General features: G+C 37.8%; 1 protein-coding gene across 2 annotated transcripts in view; it reads left to right on the plus strand.

Annotated features, from left to right (window-relative positions):
- Window positions 1-22783, plus strand: part of LOC150107013 (DDB1- and CUL4-associated factor 8-like) — a 263903-nt gene that overhangs the window by 233161 nt on the left and 7959 nt on the right. For both annotated transcript variants that reach the window (XM_090393388.1, XM_090393389.1), the window contains exon 11: window positions 13237-13353. In XM_090393388.1, coding sequence (XP_090249514.1) covers window positions 13237-13353 — 117 coding nt within the window. The remainder of the gene's footprint in view (window positions 1-13236; window positions 13354-22783) is intronic.

Genomic DNA, 22783 nt, shown 5'->3' on the forward strand with positions numbered 1-22783 from the left:
CTTATCATAAAATGAAAGCAGATTGCTAAAACAAGACCTGCCCTTCACAAATCCATGCTGACCATCATAGAAAATCTTATGTCTCATGGTCTATAATTGGAAACTGATATCCTACAGCCATTGTTGTGGAAATGTACTATGTTGCTTTCTTTACTCCTTTGGAACATTCCTCCCCTGCAAAACTTTCATTAAATAACCTGGTCAAGGATATGGCTAACTCTTTTGCATATTCTTTAAAAATACATGGTGATGTGTCATCCATTCCCACAGCCTTATTAACATTAACCCCAAGCAACAGTTAATACACTTCTGATTCTTTTACTTGCAATTCTCCTAATATTTGCCTCCATTCTGCATGTTGCACAGCATCATTCACTCAAATATGATATACACTGATGAAGTGTTCATTAACCACCTTATCAGCCATTATGGATCAAATATGCATCCTCAAATGCTTCGTATCCATCATGTATTTCAATGTAATATCAATGGTATTACAATTTTAATATGCACTTCGCATCCATGATAACCTTGATATCTATAGACATCTTGGCCGGTAGCGTGGTTAAATAATTCCACTATTTTACTTGCAATTCTCCTAATATTTGCCTCCATTCTGCGTGTTGCACAGCATCATTCACTCAAATATGATATACACTGATGAAGTGTTCATTAACCACCTTATCAGCCATTATGGATCAAATATGCATCCTCAAATGCTTCGTATCCATCATGTATTTCAATGTAATATCAATGGTATTGCAATTTTAATATGCACTTCACATCCATGATAACCTTGACATCTATAGACATCTTGGCTGGTAGCGTGGTTAAATAATTCCACTATATTATTTGCTAATTTTACTCTGCTACCATAATTTGCTTGATTTGGGATGAAAAGTTACCAGCTATAGACCACATTGGTGGAACTGTACTCCAGGAAATTGATGAAGCCAGAGACTTGGGAGTGTTAGTGGATAGGGAGTTAAAGTTTAGAGGGGGCACATAGAAAAAGTGACTAAAGCAGCTCATCAGATCACTTGATTACTGAAGAACACTTTGATAAGTAGCGACATCTGTAGTCATCAATTTCTACTCTTACTCAGTTTCATGGCTAGCCCCTAGTTCTCCCACCAATACACCTGATCTGAAAAAATTTCCTCTGAATTAATCTTGTAAAAACCCCTCAGTAATTTATATCTCAATCATATCACCCCTTTTCTACCTATCAACCAGTTTCTGTAACCCACATATCTTCACCAAGTTCTTGTAAGGTTCATTCTATAGACCTGCTACCATCTTAGTCTCGCCTCTGGATCCTTTCCACCTTCTCCTCATCACCAAAAAACTATGGAGCCAGATATGCGCAGTAGTCAAGATGGGGTCTTGTCAAGGCTCGATAAAGAGGAACAATAAGTTTCTCTTTATCGAGCCTTGACAAGACCCTATCTTGACTACTGCGCACAGATCTGCCACCAGGGTTTCTTGGTGATGAGGAGGAGTTGGAAAGGATCCAGAGGCGGGACTAAGATGGTAACAGAATCTAGAATCTATAGAATGAACCTTACAAGAACAGGTTGAAGATTTGATGGTCAAGTGTGAGTTATTACAGAAACTGGTTGATAGACAGAAAAGGGGTGATATGATTGAGACATACAAATTACTGAGGAATTTTTACAAGATTAATTAAGAGAAAATTTTTTAGAACAGGTGCATTGGTGGGAGAACAAAGGGCTATCCATGAAAACTGAGTAAGAGTGTAGTTAGCAAGGATGTTAGACCTAGGTTTTTTGCTTGGAGAGTAAGTACATTAGTGTGATAGGTTGCCAGTCTTTTGTAGGTGCCATGACTGTGAATGAGTTCAAAGCAAAGTATGATAGATAACACACAAATGTTGGATAGTTCTTGACATGATGTTTAGGGCCTCCCTCAATGAGTCTAAGGACTCCTTACAGTTGATCATAATAATAATAATTATTATTATTAACATTATCCACCTGTGTCAACCTGCTATAATTATTTTTCCTCTTTCTTGCATATAGCAGAAAAATTTTCTTGGATTATCTTTGACCCGGCTGTCAACCTTCTCTCATATTCTACTTTTTCTTTTTTATCCATGCTTATCACTTTTCTCGGCTGTAATTTATATTCTTCATGCATCTGTTCCCTACACTGTCCTGTACCTCATCCATAACTTCTTTTGCCATATTCTTTGCTTGATTTCACTGTTCACCCATCTCACTCCTACTCTATTCATCTAACTCTTGATATACAGTCAGATACTTCCTTATCATTTCCCATGCACTGTCAACATCTTTTCTACACAGATCTTCTAATAATCACCCACCTTATAGTTTAACATATATATACCTTCATTATAAAAACCTTTTCCTTTTTGACTAACTTACAAACCTATACCTCATGATCACTGTTACCAACAGCAACAGTGTTCATTTCATTCACAACCATTCTATGAGAATATCCTGAAACCCTCATATTGCTTCTATCACATGGTATGAAATTAAATATTAGTTTAATGATTCATATATTCCTCCTTTCCAAAGAAACACTACCACAGATAGAATATCAAACATGCACAGATGATGATCATCATCAAATTCCTGACATGTACCCTTAAGGGGGGTACAGGATATTATGATAGTACTATATGAAAAACTTACATCATTACTAACTTCCTATCAGCAATTTTCCTCCAAATCAATCTGTCATCTGTAAAGACTCCAACATTATCAGAACTTATATTTCTGTCTTCTAGTGCAATTTTTACTGTATCAATCTACCTATATCTTGGTCTCCTCTGGGTCTTTTACCTGCCAACCTGGCAGAGAACACTTGTTTTGCTAAATATTTCCACTCCCATTAAGTGGAAAGAGATTAAGTGACCATACCACCTGAGATTAGCTTTGCTAACACATTCCTGGATGCTAACAATGTCAAGTTCTTTACTAATATCCTCAATATGATATTGCCATCAATGCCATCTGTTCATGTCCCTAATCTTTCTCAGGACTCTCATATCTGTGGTCTCTAGTGTTGGGTCAAGTGTTTTATTTCTAACCCAGCTCTTAGATCCATAAGTTAAAACTGGTTTGAACATTGTCTTGTATGCAGCTAATTTAGTGTTTTGACTAATTCCTCTCTCATTTGATATAAATTTATTCAGTTGACTTCCTACCATACTGGCTTTGTCGATTCTGTTGTCTGTTTCCATATTTAATTTATCATCTTCACTAAAGATTCGTGCCTAAGTAGCTGAAATGTTTTACTTGGTCTATAGGTTATCCATTCATGATGCATTGTCTTTGTTTTGTTATTTCTGATTTTCATACCAAATTTGTTACAACAGTTATTTACTTTAGTCAGAGAATCTAGCAGACTTGTACTGAATTTATTTAAAAGTATAACATCATCTGCATAAAGTAAGGAGCTGATATTAACATCTGCAATTTTGATATCAGGTTTCATATCAATTTCCTTCATAACGTGATCCATATAGATAATGAATAACAGAGGGGGATGCTGTACATCCTTGTCTGACACCAAATTTAACATCAAACCATCTTCTTGTACTTCCTTCAGTTCTAACTGCTAACTTAAAACTCAAATAAAAACTAAGTATTCCTTGTTATAATGCCCCATTGACATTATATAACTGTTGAGTTTTGAATAACTTTTCTCATGGCATCTTGTCATATGCCATTTGCAGGTCTACAAAACTTAAATGAAGATTATTATTATTAAGACAGACCTCCTGGGAGTCGGGGACTAATCGAGGGAGGTCACATACTGCTTGCACTCGCAACATCCAATGGCAGGCCATTCCAATCACACATCATCCTATGAGGGTACACCATGGATGCCCTCTTGGCTTCTCCCCGCTCTCCATAATTGAAAAATTCTATCAATTGAAATCCTGCATGACCCTTTCAGAAGTTTGTAAGTCTCAATCATATCACCCCTCTTTCTCTTGTTTACTAGTATCTGCAGTCTACAAATTCTCAGTCTGTCTTCATAATCAGTATTCCACAATCTTGATATAATTTTTAACACTTTCCTTTGCACTCTCTCCGATATATCAGAATCACAATGGAAACCAGGAGACCAGACCTGCACACAATAGTCCAAGTGACTTTCCAAACAAAATAGTCCAAGGCAAAATGATGTCCTTATGTTTACATGTGAACAATCATTTCAGCTGCAATTATCTTTTGAGTTGTATTTGCAATTTTTGCTACATGGCTTCTGAACTTCAACTTCCTATCTACTAACACTCCAAGATCCCTAGCCTCATCAGTTTCTTCAAACATAATCCCACCAATATAATATGATATTGGATATCTAATCACTCTGAAGTGAATGACTTTACATTTACTGACATTGAACTGAGATCCATTTTCCCATAACCATAATGACGACCCATTCAAATCATTCTGCAGGTACTGCATATTAGCAGCATTCGTGATTACTCTATCTATCTTTGTATTCATCAGCAAATAGCTGTATGTCGCTTTCAAATCCTTCACAATAGCATTAATGTACAGATTGAATAACAGTGGATGAAACACTGAACATTGTGGTACACAATGTTTTTTTGTATTGGACATGATGTACTACCCTTACATCATGTCCAGACTTGATATAGGCCTAAGCCTTTACAAGCGTTTTACCCTATGCCTGTTCTAATGATCATTGTAGTAATTCTCTGGTGGCATGCCTTCAAGGAAAGAACCTTTATATCGTTCTGCATAAGCCCATGCTGTTTTAAGTCCTTATAGCTATCTGCACTCCATACGCCATGTTTTTTTGTATTGGATGTGATGTACTACCCTTACATCATGTCCAGACTTGATATAGGTCTAAGCCTTTACAAGTGTTTTACCCTATGCCTGTTCTAATGATCATTGTAGTAATTCTCTGGTGGCAACGCCATGCCACCAGTGTGCCCTGTAGGGCCTTCAAGGAAAGAACCTTTATATCGTTCTGCACTCCATACACCATGTAAAGAGATGGTGGTGCTGGTAAACCTTGGAGTTGCTCCATGCTCCTCCTGTATCGTACTAACTAGATCTTGGTTATTTTGTAATAGTCTACCTTATTATTATGGATAATAACTAGTGGGCATCCCGTTCACACTACCTGGGCATCAACTACCCAAACATCACCATCTCTTTTAATCACTAAGTCTGGCTTATGCAAACCTGCGGAGGTCCTATAATGTGGTTCCACCGCGGTCTCCCAACCTTTGTTCTTAAAGCGGTTGTTCAGAATGGAGACCATGGCGTCGTGCCTCAGCATGCGGAAGCAACACTGGGCTATATGAGACAATGTTTCTCTGTAGTGACAGCCAGCCCTTCAGTTTGAGTTGTCACTACCCCCATAGAGCTGTGCGGGCTCGAGTAGGCAGGGCATTGATCTTCGTCTTGATAAGATCAATATACTCGAACCCAAAAAGGAGTCTAGTGCCATCCCTTACCCAATCATGCTGGGGAGACACCAGATATGACTCTTTTAAATGAGCGCAACTCATTTAAAAGAACAGTGCTACAGAGATGCCCACCTCTTGTGTTCTGCAGGTGCTGACTCAATTAAGGTACCTTGATAATGGGACCAGCCTTTAGCCTGCCTAAAGTCTTCTTGATGGACTATAGAAAGCTTCTCTGCAGATAGGGGAAGAAGATAGTTCTAACTTCACGATTCTTGGCAGCCGCAGGCCTGGAATCAGCCAACTAAGTGATGGAACCCCGAACCCACCATCCTTCAGCTTCGCGTGGAAATATGCAGTAGGGGTGTCAGGGGGAAGTCAGCGCCATGATCTCACGGCTGAAGGATAGCCCTGTCCATTCAGTGCACCAACTTGTGGTAAAAGCGAGGTAGGAGATAGTGGGAAAGGAGAAACAGTCTTTGCTGGGGCTTGAGAGGAGCTTTCCTCAAAGAAGTGATCCCAGCTTCTAGGATAGAAGGGACAGAAGACCTTCCCTTTGGGGTGAACATGATACCGAGGTATCTCCACTCTTCCAGGATGGTCAAAGCATGCAACAACCTCACGTGCAGGGAAAACTCTATAGTCTCGACCTTAAGCTTCTTGTCACGACCAGAGGGGACAAGAGCTAAAGAGAAGGACTTCTCTACATTAATAGAAAGCCTCGAATAGAGAAGAAGTCAACTGCCCGATCAAGGAGTTCCTGCAAGCCTATCTTAGTAGAGGCTATGAGAATAAGATTGTCTGCAAAGGCCAAAGCATTAAAAGAAGAAGCACCTAGAGAGTAGCCTATATGGTTAGGAAGAGAGTGAAGAAACTCATCTATGACGTGGTTAAAGAAAAGGGGAGATAGAGGATCACCCTGGCGAACACCCCACACTGCGGGAATAGAAGTTGCACAGGACCCTGTAGAGATAGTGATGGCACTACCCAAGTATAGCTCCATAACATAGGAAAGAAAGGCTCTGGACATCCAGCAATAGACAGTGCTCGAATGAGAGCAGGAATGGAGATGTTATCAAAGGCCTTTTGGAGGTCCAACGACACCATATATAGAGGCTTAAAGTGGCGTTGGGAATCAGAGAGAAAAGAAGAAAGAAGATGTATATTTTCGACACAGAGAGCTTTTGTCCCGTCCGAAGAGGCAAAAGCTCTCTGTCTATAATCATGTACATGTTGCTGAAGTCATTTAACTAAGATTTTTATGTTAGAGTTTAAGTATCACAAGGGAGATAGTAATAGGTCTAAAATCTGATGCACAGCTTGAAGTCTTTCTTCAGAATGAAGATAGTTCTTAGGTATGGTGGTATTGCTTTACTGGAAAGGAGAATGTCTACTAAGTCTTGAAGAATCTTCAACGGCCTTTCCGAAGCCTAGACGCAGGAAAGCCATCAGGTCCAGAGGCAGAGAAATTGGATGGAAGAGCTGCTTTAATCTCCTCAATAGAGACAGGCTGGTATATTTGAAGGGCAGGAATGGACCTCAATATCGTAGGTTGGTTATTATAATCAGGGAAGTGTGAGGGTGGAGCAGAAAAGACTGTACTCCAGAATTTAACAAAATCATCATGTAAGTCGGCGAGAGGTGGAGGAGAAGCACCATCAAGGATGGTTTTGGCACATTGCCCTCCATTCTTTTTATAGAGAGCCTACATAGCTGCATAGACCCTCTTCCTCTGCTTCCTATTTGACAAAGTCATTGTAGAATGAGACGTAGGCTGATGTTGATGAGGCGTGAAGTGTTCTGAGAATTCATCATGGAGGTAGTCATTCAACTGATCTGTGATCTCCATTCCCAGAAGGTGAGTCTGGATGAGAGATTTAAGAATTTGATGGTTATATTCTGGAAGAGGAGGATGATCATACTAGAGATGATGTCAATCTGAGAATCAAAGTCTCTTCTTCAACAGCAGGATGGTGGCTGGAAGATGGAGAGGCAGAGACAGGAGATACAGAGATATTACGTGTCCCTACCTGTGTGCGGATGGGCTGCCAATTCTTGAACTAAGGCTTTGTAACTGGCTTTCCGTCTATGACACTTGATGGCATCAAAGGATCTCAATGGGAACACCTTAAATAAATCCTCATTTTCTTTATCCCTTGAGCTGTCAACTCGATCTCATGAGCAGCAAGGATCTTTTCTTCTTTGGCAGTCCAATGTGCTTTGACACGCTCCGTTCTTATTGCAAAGTTGACTTCGGCTGGATGTTTCGAGATGCGATGCACGCCAAGGCCAACTGTGGTGGAGAATGCACGATCGCAGACCTGACGTACGAAGTGTCTGAGATTGAGAACTCCTTGACTGCCGGAACAAGCATGATGAGAACTTGAATAAATGGGTTGATGACAGTCAACCCATTTATACTTAAATCTTACAGAGTCACATCCCTTGTATACCACTTCTAGTGATATGTCAGTCAGCCATCCTCTTATCCATGCCAATATTCTATAACTCAAACCCCTATTCTCCAATTTATGCAATAGTCTATCATGCTGTATTCTGTCAAAAGCCTTTGCAGTATCAAAAAGTATTATGCTGTACCCATTCCCATTGTGTAATTCAGTGGTAACATTGTTATAGAATGTGAGCAAATTGCTAAAACATGACCTTCCATTAGTAAACCCATGTTACTCATTGCAAAATACAGATTCACTGTCAACCCATTTCTGAATGCGAGCCCTAACCAATATTTCCAAAATCTTCACCACCACTCCCGATATACTAATTAGTCAATAGTTGGATACATCGGTCTTTGCACCACCCTTGTGCAATGGAATTACCATACATTCTTTCCATTCCTGTGGAATCTTCCCTGTTCTGAGACTCATATTAAACAGCCTGGTCAAAAGAATAGGCAGTTCAGCAGACGTGCTGATATCCCATCATTCCCTATTGCTGAATTCTTGTTCAGTTTGTGCAACAGCTCTAATACCTCGGCCTCACACACCTGCTTTTCTTCATCTAGTGAAGAGGTAACAGTGAGCTCAATGTCGCATACACCAGGTTCATAGCTTTTAAAAAATTGTTTAAAATTTTTTGAAAGCTATGAACTCATTAGTTGAACAACCTCTTCTGCATCTGTAACCCTCATGCCATCTGCATTTAGAAGAGTTATTCTTTCATATTCATTCTTTCTTTTACTTGCAGCATATCTATAGAATTCTTGTGGGTTGTCTTTAGCATGCAGAGCCAGTTACTTTTCATACTCAGACTTTGCTTTCCATACAACAGCTGTAATTATTCTAGCCTGCTGCTTATAATTTTCATAACAGACATCATCCTTATACACACAATATTCCTTCCACATTATCCTTTTCTTACGAATCTTTTTCTTAATAAGATTACGCATATGCATTCATTTGATTCCTACCCTATTTATTCTTTGAACTCTTGGGACATATTCTGATATCACATCATTTAAGTATTGTTTAAATGCTTCCCAAGCGCTACGATATTCTTCCCATCCAACAACCAATCCTATTCCACTGAACTCGGTATACTCCTCCTAGCCTTCTTGTTCTCACCTGCTGTGCTCTTATTAGCATTACATTTCTTGTCCGTTTTTGCAACCATTTAAGCTTAAATTTATTATTAAAATATCTTAATAAAAATATGTTATAAAATACTAAATACATTAAAATCTACTCTAATATACTATAAACCACTAACTTTCTAAGGGAAAAACACAAAAACAGACAAAACTCACCAATTTTGCATGAGCGCTAAATTCACTGACCAGCCACAATGTGGTCTTTTACCAATCTCCAGTTCTTTGTTATATTCCCACAATTTCTCTCCTATTTGTCATAAAGTGAACTCTGATCCTGACAGGCTCTATTTGATGTGAATCCAACTTGTTCTTCACCAAGTTTCCCTTCCACAATCCTTCTCAACTGTTTCTCAAGTATGCTTGCATAAATCTAGTAGTTGGAAAGGGATCAATCGTTCGATGCTGTTGGCACACTCTTCCTGGATGAGGCTTTGGACTCCCTGGAGGTGTCACATAATAATAATAATAATAATCTTACCTGGAACATGCAGTACGGAAATACCTCTGTAATTCTTATATTCAGTTTTATTACCCTTTTTATACGAGGGTAGTCTGAAAAGTTCTCAACCTCGACCATAGATTATTATTATTATTATTACGGGCAACTCCAAGGAGTCTACAGACTCATCGAGGCAGGCCTTAACATCATGTCAAGAACAGCTATTCGTCTTTCACACAGTATCTATCATACCTCGCTTTAAACTCATTCACAGTCATAGCACCCACAACAGACTCTGGCAGCTTATTCCACTCATTTGCCACTCTCCAAGTAAAGAACCTAGCTCTAACACCCCTGTTAACCACATTTTTGCCCAGCTTCCATGTATGGTTCCTAGTCCTCCCACCACCAGCCCTATTCTCAAAAGTATCTTCTGGATTAATCTTTTAGAAACCCTTCAGTAATTTGAATGTCTCAATCATATCACCCCTTTTCCACCTATCAACCAATTTTTGCAACCCACAAATCTTCAATCTGTTCTCATAAGGTTTATTCCACAGACCTGCCACCATATCTTGGTCACTCATCTCTGAATCCTCTCCACTTCCTCCCCATCAAGAAGAAACCCTGGCGCCCATATCTGGGCACAGTAGTCCAGATGGGGCCTTATCAGGGCTCGATATAGAGGAACAATAACTTGTTTGTCTCTGCTCGTTAAAGTATTTTTCAGTAGCCAAGTGATTTGATGAGCTGTTTTAGCCACTTTTGCAATGTGCTCCCTAAACTTCAACTCCCTATCCACAAACACTCCCAAATCCCTGGCCTCATCAATCTCCTGGAGTACAATTCTGCCAATGTGATATACTGCTGCTAATTTTTTCACTCCAAAATGCATAACCTGACAATTTGTCACATTAAATTGACATCCATTCTCCTTAGCCCAGAACTCCAATCTATCTAAGTCATCCTGCAAAATTTTGACATCCTGTGCACTCACAATTGCTCTACCCAACTTTGCATCATCAGCAAACAAGTGAACACTTCCTCTCAGATCCTTTCCTATATCGTTAATGAACAAATTGAAAAGTAGTGGTCCAAGAACAGAATCCTGCAGCACACCACTAGTCACAAGCCACCTTTTGGACTCTACTCCTGAATAAACCGCTTTCTGGTATCTCTCCATCAACCATCCTCCTATCCATCTCACCAACCCTATATCCATCCCCATCTGCTCCAGTTTACTGATTAGAGTTCCATGTGGTATCCTATCAAAGGCCTTGGCAAGGTCCAGTAGAATCACTGAAAACCCATTACCCTTATCCAGTTCAGTCGTTACTGTGTTATAAAACGTGAGCAAATTACTGAGTCATGATCTACCCTTCACAAAACCGTGTTGTCCCCCGTACAGTATCCCATTTTCATCTATCCAATCCTGTATTCTTCTCTTGACTAGTTTCTCCAAGACCTTGACAACGATATGCTAATCGGTCGGTAATTTACAACAGCAGTCTTGGACCCTCCTTTATGCAGTGGAACTATTTTTCCCTTTCCACCCCCTCGGACTAACCCAGACCCAAGACTCAGATTAAACAGAATGGTGAAGGGTACTGACAATTCTTTAGCTGCTTCTCGTACAACATGAGTTGGTATATCATCCAATCCCACAGATGTATTGACATTGAGGTTTTGTAATAGACTACGCACCTCCACCTCATTCACCACAGTTCCTGTATAAACTTTCGGTTCATTCATTTCTGCAATGTCACCACCTGGATGATATACTCTTGCAAAGTGCTCACTCAGTAATTCAACTATATCAACTGATTCAGTTACCTCCCTACTATTGGCATTCTTTAAAATCATTCTGCCATATACATTTTTTTATTCTACTTGCAACATATCGAAAAAACTGTTTAGGATTGTCTTTAGCCTGCATGGCCAATGTTCTTTCGTAATCCTTTTTTGCTTTTCTTACCACACTCGTTACCCTTCTGGCCTGTTCTTTATACTGTTCATGTGTCTGCCGGTCACCTTTCTCCTTAAATTCCCTCCATAGTTGTTTCTTTTTTTGCAGCTCAAGCTTAATGGTGTTATTCATCCATTAACTCCATTTAACTTATACAGTCAGCCATTGCTTCATGCAAACACTTCTCAGCCGCCTCCCATGGACTGTCAACTTCTAGCCCTTGCAGTTTTACATGCCATGGCACTGTACCAATCAATCTCCTAAGCTTGTCATACTTAGATGACAACTGATAATTAGATGGCAACACTATCGGCACGATTTTTTTTTTTCTATTTTGGTACATTGGTCATAAGCATCCATGTGAAATTGCAAGTCATTCTATCAAGTAGTTTGTTTTATTCAGCTTTCTGAAGCAAAAATGTTGTCTGTATCCCTTGAAATGGATAAAATTGAGTATGGTGCGGTTATAAAATTTTTGTAAAAGAAGGTTTAATGGCAAAAGAAATTCATTCGAAGTTCATAAAAGTTTATGGGCAATCTTCTCCTTTGTTTTTGACAATAAGAAATGGGCTGCCGAGTTTAAACATGGCCTTGAAGATGATCCACGAGAAGGATGTCCAAAAAGTGTAACAACACCAGAAATCATTGATCAAGTGCATGATATGGTATTGGATGACCAGCAAGTCAAAGTGCATGAAATTGCTGAGACTATAGGCATTTCAAAAGAACGTTTAGGATATATTTTGCAAAAAGAATTGCAAATGAAAAAACTTTGTGCAAGATGGGTGCCGAGCTTGCTCACAGTAGATCAAAAACGCACTCGCATGAAAATCTCTGAACAATGCTTGGAGCATTTTAGCAAGAATAACACTGATTTGGTGCATTGATTTATTACTGTGGATGAGACTTGGATTCGCCATTACACACCTGAATCCAAACAGCAGTGAAAACAGTGGACAGAAGTGGGTTGTTTAGTGCCAAAGAAGACAAAGTTGGTTCCATCAGCAGGAAAGGTCATGATATTGGTGTTTTGGGATGCTAAAGGCATTTTGTCCATTAATTATCTTGAAAAGGGTAAAACAATTGCCGGGGAATAATATTCCGATCTTTTAACCAGACTAGACAAAAAAATTCGTGAGAAAAGACCCGATTTGCAGAAGAAAAAAATCCTCTTTCATCAGGACAATGCACCTGCCCACAAAGGTGTTTTGGCAATGGGAAAATTAAGGGATCTGCACTATGAATTGTTGGAACATCCACCATTTCCCCCCAGATTTGGCTCCCTCTGACTTCTCTCTTCCCAAAACTAAAACTCTTCCTCACTGGTTAGCGTTTTTATTCGAATCAAGAGGTGATTGCAGCTGTAGAGGAGTATTTAGCAGATCTTACTAGAAAACACTAAAGGGACAGGATAATGGAGCATCGCTGGAATAAATGTATTAGTCTTAAGGGAGATTATGTTTAAAAATAATTTTGAAATTATAAATTCGTTTTTCATTGTTAGGCTGAAAACGTTTCAGACCATCCTCGTACATGTAGCCTGTTGTGATGTTACTTCATATACTTGTACTTAGGTGTAGGATAAACACAAGAATGTAATTTCTTGTTAAGTGCTAATTTGAAGATGAGGAATGGCAGCACATGTCTTCCTTGAGTTTTGTGGTATATACATTTAAAATAGGTACAGACAGTTTGTTTTTATTCAATTCATATTCTTAGTTTCCATTTATTCATCAAGAAAGTAATCAGTATTCATTTTATGTATTGTATTTGTTTCTTAGCAAATCATCTCAAACATGAAAGATAGGGATGATGAAAGGAAGAGAGATAGCTCGGAAACATTTGATGGCCAAATGCTGTGGTACTTGATGCAACATTTAAGGAGAGCAAGAAGAAATGTAAGTTAATGAGCATTTATGATCTTTAAGAACTTTTTTATATTCTATAATTTTACTTTGACATTCTGTTAATGTTTCCATGTTTGAAATAAGTATCGAAATACCTTCCAGGTTTTAAAGAAGAAAGCATAATGATATTTGTATTTCTGTCATCACACATGGTATACATTGCAGATATGCACTTCATTCATAACATTTGTGAATTGATTATAAAATCAACTGAAAGCAACACTATCAGCCAGTAGAAATGTTGAAAGAGCTAATGCCAAGGGACTGGTGGATCCTTGGAAGGGTGGTACGGAATTCTCAGCAAATTAGTGTTGAAACAATCAATCAGGAGTTCAGAGAATTCTGGTTAGTAAGAATTCAAGTTGGTAGTAGGATGCTATGTAAAGAGCTGCACAGACTTCACCGGTGGAAAGAACATAGTGATTTGTCCATAAAACATGGGAAGTTCATAATGTAAAGAAACAAATCAGATGTCACTTTTACATTTGATGTGATGATTGTAGATGGTGAATGCCTTACATGTAAGCGCATCATTCTGACTGTAAAACGTACTCATAAAGTAATGATGTAGAGTGAGGTTTGGCAACTTTTCAGTAAAATGCCATTTTTTTTATCTAATTAAAAAATGACAAACCTAAAAGCTACACCTCAACTCTAACTGGGATGTTGGGGGGTTAAGAAATGGAGCAGAGTAGGAAGGTATTTTATTTTAAAAAATATATTTTGAAATATTCTCTATTAATACTGAAAAAATGCAACAAGTAACCATTTCAGTACAAATTAAGATGACCTGTTGAGAGACTCTCATTGTTCACATAGTTTCTTGATTTATTTTTAATATAGTTCATGTTTGAAAATATTTGCTCACAGTAATATATCAAAAACTCAGGTCCAAACACAAAAACAAACATATTTTGCAACAAAAAAAAATTTCAAATTTATGTATGTGTCTGGTAAGCTACTCCATGAATCAAACACAATTAGGCCTTGCTTTTTTCAGCTCATTTATTGCCATCCATTTATCCTAAATAACACATGGATATCATTTTGTTCCTGTTTTTAAGTATTTTATACTCACCACATGCTTTTTATACTCACCACAATATTTTATACTCACAACAGCTGCAACAGTTAACTTTAGGCATCTTGCAGTATGTGTGCTCTGTTCATCATGCACTGACAAACTAAACTAAGAAGTGTTTGCAGAAGGCGTTTGTCATACTTGTTGTCTAAAAGTTAGAGCTGCAGTTACATGTTTCAAAAAGCTGCATGTTGCTGACCTCTGATGTAGAGCTGACTCTTCTGCTATGGATTTAGACCTTTGGTGTTGTGCCTAGAAGGATGAATACCAGCAGATATCCAATTATTATAACAATGCACTGCTTTCTAGATTATGATAGTTGTATCAAACAGATCCATGTCTCTTTCATCATGATAATGCATCATGTATATAATGCTTTGTTGCATTCCCAACAAAAGGCAAACCAGAAGTACAAGACAATATGTGTGATGCTCAATGCAAACATAATAAATAAAAAAAAATCCACTAATGCCTTTTTGCTTCCCAAATGGTGTAGATAGCTGTTTCAGTCCTCGTTAACTTTTTTTTTTAAATCGATATCTAGTCATCTCCACCCTTAACTGTCAGTGATATATCAGGGATGGAGAGTATAGCAGACAACTACTGTCATCTTGTGGCCTCTGACACTAACACTGTATATTATTGTCTGAAATAATTCAAGTTCTGCTCCAATTTTCTTTAGTTGCAGACTTAAAAACTGAATTTCCAGAATAAAAAATGCTCCTTGCTCATGCTAAAGATTGACTAGCTCAGGAACCAGGTGATAAAAAGCCCTGGAAAAGCTTCCTCTAGTTGGCAACTAGAATCATACTTTACACAAGTGTTTCTTCTGGCAGCACAAGCTACAGAAGCAAATGCCATTTTCACAGGGCACACGTTATTTAAGAATATATAAAGAATGATGCTCTAATGATAATTACAGAACTCAAGTCCTGGAACATTATTCTAGTCATTCTGATATGTGTTGTCATTGTTCTATTAATGAAATGTGTCTTTTATACGAAGCAGTCTTATGTGTGCAAAGAAAAGAAGTCTTTTATATTATTATTATTACATGATACCTCCAATGACTCTTTGCAGGACTGCACTCTACTCCACTGCACACACACATCTCCCCTCCCCATTACTCAATTCCCCAACTACACACAACAACAACACTACCACCTATCACCAACAACAACAACAACAGTATATATAATATATGTTCCTGTTATTCTTCATTTGAAAGTAAGAACTATTTTCTCTGGTTTTTAACAGTATAAAAGTTTTATAACAAGGTGACGGCAGAACTGGATAAGGGAAATAGGTTTACAGTGATACTGCTGGACCTGACAAAAGCGTTTGACAGGATACCACATGGAATTCTAATCCGTAAACTACAACGTATGGGAATGGATGTAGGGTTGGTGAGATGGATAGGTGGGTGGTTGATGGAGAGATATCAAAGAGTAGTTTATTCAGGAGTAGAGTCCAAAAGACGGCCTGTGACTAGTGGTGTGCTGCGGGGTTCTGTTCTTGGACCACTGCTGTTTAATCTGTTCATTAACGATATAGGGAAGGATCTAAGTGGAACAGTTTGTTTGTTCGCTGATGATGCAAAGTTGGGTAGGGCGATAGTGAATGCAGAAGATGTCAGTCTTGTAGGATGACTTAGATAGATTGGAGTTCTGGGCTAAGGAGAATGGATGTCAATTTAATGTGACAAAATGTAAGGTTATGCATTTTGGGGTGAAAAGATTGGCAGCAGTATACCACATTGGTGGAACTGTACTCCAAGAGATTGATGAGGCCAGGGACTTGGGAGTGTTGGTGGATATGGAGATGAAGTTTAGGGGGCATATTGCAAAAGTAGCTAAATCAGCTCATCAACTCACTTGGTTGTTGAAAAATAACTTGACGAGCAGAGACAAGCAAGTTATTGTACCTCTATACCGAGCCCTGATAAGACCTCATCTCGAGTACTGTGCGGTTGTTGAAAAATAACTTGACGAGCAGAGACAAGCAAGTTATTGTACCTCTATACCGAGCCCTGATAAGACCTCATCTCGAGTACTGTGCCCAGATTTGGTCACCTCGGTTCCTTCTTGATGGGGAGGAGGTGGAGAGGATCCAGAGGCGAGTGACTAAGATGATAGCAGGTCTATGGAATGAACCATATGAGAACAGATTGAAGATTTGTCGGTTGCAGAAACTAGTTGATAGGCGGAAAAGGGGAGATATGATTGAGACATTCAAATTGCTAAAAGGATTCTATAGGATTAATTCAGAGGATATTTTTGAGATCAGGACTGGACAGGAGAACTAGGGGACACCTATGGAAGCTGTGCAAGAGTGTGGTTAGCAGGGGTGTTAGAGCTGGGTTCTTTACTTTTAGAGTGGTGAATGAGTGGAATAAGCTGCCAGAGTCTGTTGTGGATGCTATGACAGTGAGCGAGTTCAAGGCAAGGTATGATAGATACTGTGAGAATGTCAAATAGTTGTGTGGACATGATGTTTAGGGCCTCCCTCGATGAGTCTAAGGACTCCCTGGAGTAGCCCGAAATAATAATAATAATAAAAGTTCTGGTGGAACAAATTACACATTATCCTATAATCTAGAGTTATGGATCACATGTATAAAAAGTGTGTGCTACAGAAAAGTAAACACGAGGAAAGAGATTTGCTTTAAAAAAAGTCTAATAATATACAGTCTTCATATGTATTTTTAGCATAGTGACCATGGTACATATGAGATGATTCATCAAAGCATGATATGAATCATATCATGAATATACTGGTAGAGTATTTATGGCATATAGCAGTCTACATTTCATTTTGTTATGTTACTAATTAGCTTGTTCATATATATCTACTAGTAGAAATGAAATAAATGATATTTATTTGATGTAAATACATATAGTTTTATTTGTGTAACTGTTATTATTTTATTTTAAAGAAATCCTTCCTGACATAAAGTAATGTTTAAAAGTAAATCATTGTACACTTCCGTGTTTTAAAAGTTAATAGAATAATTTTATCTATTAATAATTTTAACTTAATTTGGAAGAACACTGTTGATAGGAAGTTAGTAATAATGTAAACCTATCTGATAGTGCTGTAACATCCTGTACCCTCCTTAAAGGTATCTATCAGGAATTTTATGATAATGAAGAATTGTAAGCATTATTTGCTGTTATTTTTCCATGGAACATTAAGAAATTAGGAATTTCTATTTTCTTTCATCGTTTTTCTTACTGTTATTTTGGATGTGCATAGTTTCATCCAAAGAGATTATGGCAGACAAACTTTCATTGAAGGATCTTCTTCATTTTCCTTACCTTCGATAATATTCAAATAAACAGATAAAATCAGATGGACATTTTAGGAGCCATATCCTTTACCTTTGGATATGGCTATCAGGAATTTTATTATCAGGTACTATCAGGAATTTTATGATAATGAAGAATTGTAAGCATTATTTGCTGTTATTTTTCCTACGTATCTTTTACCTTTGAGTATCACATGCAGTAACCACTTTCTATATAATGATATACTTTCAAAGAATACTGTTATGTATCTCACATGAAATCCCCTCCTTACCCATCTTTAACGATCATTAATGCAGCTAATGGGGTCATCGAATACATGATTGATTGGATGACCATTTGCTCATTCAATCATGTATGGAAAATTTATTTAACATGTACTCTATGAAACTTTAGTAGCTTATGTTTCTATCATATTTCCTATTAGCTAAGCTTTGTAACCCACAAATCTTCAGTTTGTCATCTTCATAGGAAGCACTTCCATTTTGGCTACTTGCTTCTGAATCCTCTGCTTCACATCCCAAAGAACCTGAAGTTGCTTAATCTACACAATAATCCAGATGTGATCATATTGAAATCTTATAAACAGGGATAATAACTTCTACTAAAATACTTAGTTTAGTGTTTTGGCTAATTTATCTCTTATTCCATATAAATTCATTCAACTGGCTCCTCACCATACCAACTTTGTCACTGTCTATTTCCAAATTTAATCTGTCATCTTCACTAAAACTATGCTTAAATAGCTGTTTTAGTTTTATTGTTCTATAAATTCTTCATTGAGAATGCTGCTGAAGTTTCTGTTCCTACCTATTTTCATACCAAATTTGTTACAGCTACTATTCAGTTAGTTAGAGTTCTGGAGACTTGTACTGGATGTGTTGGGAGTACATCACCTACATAAAACAAAGAGTGAAGGCGATATCTCCAATTCTATTAGGTTTAAAGCCACTTTCTTTCATAATGCAATCCATATAGATTATGAATAAGAGTGGAGATAATGTGCATCCTTGTCTTACACATGATTTTACTTAAACCATCTTCCTGTATTTCGTTCAATTCTAATTGCTGACTTACAGACTATGTAACTGTGTACAATGTTCTATTTACCCCATATAATTATTATTATTATTATTCGTGACACCTCCAAGGAGTCCAAAGACTCATCGCGGGAGGACACCTACTATACAACTGTTTTCACCACTACACTGAACCTCTATCAATCATCTCCATCAACACCATCTACTGCCCACCACTGCCACCACAACTAGTATTTTTTATCTGTAAATTGCATGTGTTCTGAAGGGCCGATTTGTCTGTATGCGGGATGAAAAACCCGAGTTTCCAGGAGAAAAAACCCTGCTACCTCCATATGAGATCAGCTAACTCACCTTAGATTGAAAAAGTCCACATAAAGATTCCTCCCATCACGACAAGAATCGAACTTAGGCCTTTTCCAATCGAAGGATGCAATGTACCGTCGTTCTTCCAATTGCTTACAAAAGCACTTTACAGTGTCTTGAAAAGCTTTTCTCTAGACATCTTGTCATATGCCTTTCCCAGTTTTACCAAACTTAAGTACAGATGCTGTGTTATTCCCATGATTTCTGAACTATGTTGTTGTAAAGTGACAACTTGATCTTGACAACATCTATTTGGCCTGAACCCTGCTTGTTCTTCTCCAAGTTTCTCTTTAATCACAATTTTTCTCAGCCTCTTTTTAAGTACGCTTGCATAAATCTTACCCAGAACACAAGTTGAGAAATTTCTCTGTAATTCTCACATTCAGCCTACTTCCCTTTTTCATAGATGGATACTATGAGACAGGTACACAACCTTGAAAGAGAAGGCTCAGAACAGAAGAGAGTGGAAGGAAAGTTTTTGTTACTCTATCTATCATACTTTAGGCAAAGTATGATAGATACTATGTGGATGTTGAATAGTTGTTCTTGACATGATGCTTAGGGCCCTCCCTCGATGAGTCTAAGGACTCCTTGGAGTTGCCTGTAATAATAATAATAAATACTTGTACACACCAACCAAGAGTTCGCTTATGAAAAATACACCTCTCAGCATTTCAAATTCCTTAGTATTGAAAGGGAGTTTTTGCTCTCTTAAGGTTTCTGCCTGGTCTCTGATGAGAACCAACCATTTTGAAACAGCTGTCAGGTCAGTGAAAACTTTAAAAAAATAAACATATTAGAAAGCGAATATACAGATGCCTGGGCAGTGTGTATGATTTCTAAGGCGGTCTGCACTAGGGTGAGTCATAAATGCGTATTCTCGTAAGCTCTCTGGTCAACTTATTTTTTACGAAACTTTCATAGTTTCTACATTCATTTTTATAATTTTTGCATCACTGAACGCCTTTGGCTCTTTATTTGCCTGTTCTGGGGGGATGAAAAACTCCCCTATCTCCTTATGAGACCAGCTAACTCACCTGTAGTCGAAAGAGACCAGATAAAGGTTCCTCACGGGAATCAAAATTTGATTCCTGACGGGAATCAAACCCAGGTCTTTCCAACCTAAGGGCTTCGTCTATACTGACTGAGCTATGGAGGCTTTCTAATTCTTCTGGTGTTGGTTTTATTCTTTTTCTTCTTGTAGATGTTGAATTGGACTTTGTTCCAACTTTAATAAACTGACGAAATCAGCAGAGGCCTTGTTTAACTGGGCAATGGCACAGTCAGCATGAAATCTCATCATGTTGTACCATCCTGTGTATTTCTGCTTTAAGGCAATAAGTGCGTACAGTTTGCTTGGCTAAGTCCTAAATTGCCAGCCCATCCTCATTACTCAGTGGATACTAACTAACAGGGTGCACCATGTGAAGATGAGGGTTGGACAACAGAAGGGTCAAAAGCCCAGTCAGTTCTTCACGTTCCTTAAAGGTGATGTGGAGGTCTCCTCCCAGTTATTTGGCTTTGAACCTTAAGTATCCCTGTTTATAATCTTCTTAATTAAAAATTCCACATGCTTTATCACTTCCCTGGTCAAGGCTGCATAATCATTCTCTCTCTCTCTCTCTCTCTCTCTCTCCCCCCCCCCCCATTCAGAGGCAGAGTGATTATTACCGTGGTTATGGACAAATTCTCTGATGCTATCACTAGATCGAGTATTTTCAAACTTAGAGCATCTTCCATCACAGGCTGTTTCAAATAATTATTTTTCCATAGCCATCAATTCCATTTCATTCTGCACTTGTGCCCTTTCTTCCTTTCAAATCTGTTTCCACATAGTTGAAATTCCCCCAGTGGATTTTGTCTCACACCAAATAGATTCAAATGCACTGCCCACCTCTACATTCCTGCTGAACATCTACTTTTTCTGGTTGCACTTCTGCTGTTATGAGCAAAACCCATCCCTTTATCCTGTTCTATCTGCCCTCCCTGAAAATAATAAAGCCTTCCGTTTTATCACTGTGACAATATCTTCTTCGGTCAACCAAGTCTCACTAATGCCTATAACTTTGTTCTTGATAAACCTGGCCTTAGTGTGCATGCATTGGAATATCCCCTTCAATCTCTTAATAAATCTCATTCAGCCTTGAGACTTCATAAAACTGCATTCAGAATTCTATGATCTTTCTCACTCTCACACTTACCTGCATCCTTCTGAATAGCTTTCATTTCCCTGATTTTGTACATCCACTCTCTTTCAGCAAAACTTTCTTCAGGTATCTGATTCCACATCCATTCAAGTGTGCTCCATCACACATATAAAATTCCTTTCATCAATCAAATTCACTTTAAACCTAAAAACTTTAGAACATTCCTTCAACATAGTCCATGCATAGACTAATTTGTTATCATAGCCCTTGTTCTTAACTTACTCCTGTCATACCTTGACAAGAGAAGAGACTTACAAACTACACCCATATATTTCGCTTCTTCCTATGTCTTTTCATATACTGTCACATTCCATACTACCTTTAAATAATTTGTTTCAACAAAATTTTTATTTATTTATTGGTGTGTCATGAATGCATAAAATATATGTAGACACTAGTCTATTTATCATTTATTACCATAAAGTATATGGAAATCTATTATAAAAAGTTATCAAAATGTATGCACGCAAACACTTACAGACCATACATTGCCATTTGCAGTCAAGAAAAATGTAGACAAACATGAAGATTCAGTATTAAATCATAACTATAAAATTAACTTATTAATTAGTTAAATTAATTAGCATAAAATACAAATTTTATAACGATTCATTTGTTAGTATATAGGCTTGACTACTGCAAAGCAAGTGTATCAGTTGCACTAGGCTACCATAAAGCAATCATATTACTGCTGCTTCATTATCAAATGACGAATCATTATATCTGTAAATAATTATGAATTTCTTTTTCATATTATCTTTTCATTTTTGATGTCTAGTATTAGTAATACATATAACATTATCCACAGTGTTTTGTATCTATTAAGACAATATTGATGCAGGTACTGACAGGCATACAATTAATCTTGTAAACAGACGACGTAAACTTCCAGTATCGATAAATATAGTACTGTAATTGTATTTTCACTTCCTTATGATTTTGTTTAATAGCATTTTCTTTTCTCTAGCTTACTTTATTGTAAGAATACAGTATATAATACATATCAAAAAAAAAAAAATCAGTTAATGCCTTTTATTCCTGTATAGAGAGCAGGCGAGTCTGTTTCAGCGCTATCTAACTTTTGTAGACTGAGGGGACAGTTCAGTCTCCACTGGTAGCCAAACAGAGATTGGCTGGCCCAAGACTATCACTAATTATACATGGTGCCAGTGAAGAGAGGTGACTAACAAGTGCTGGCATCTTGTGGTCCCTAATCCTAACACTATGTTTACTGTCTGAATATTGCGTGGGTTCTGCAGTCAATTTTCTTGAATTTATGGGATGAAAAACCCAAGTTTCCAGGAGAAAAAACCCACTTGCCCATGCCAGAGATCAACTAACTTGGGAACTGGTTGAAAAAGGCTTAGTCAAAATTCCTCTAGTTGGCGACTAGAATTGAATTTATGATGCTCTCTCTTCAGATGG

Source organism: Typopeltis vanoorti, chromosome 5, assembly GCF_054136105.1.
Source record: "Typopeltis vanoorti isolate ZY-2024b chromosome 5, IOZ_Tvanoo_1.0, whole genome shotgun sequence".
Lineage (NCBI taxonomy): Eukaryota > Metazoa > Arthropoda > Arachnida > Uropygi > Thelyphonidae > Typopeltis > Typopeltis vanoorti.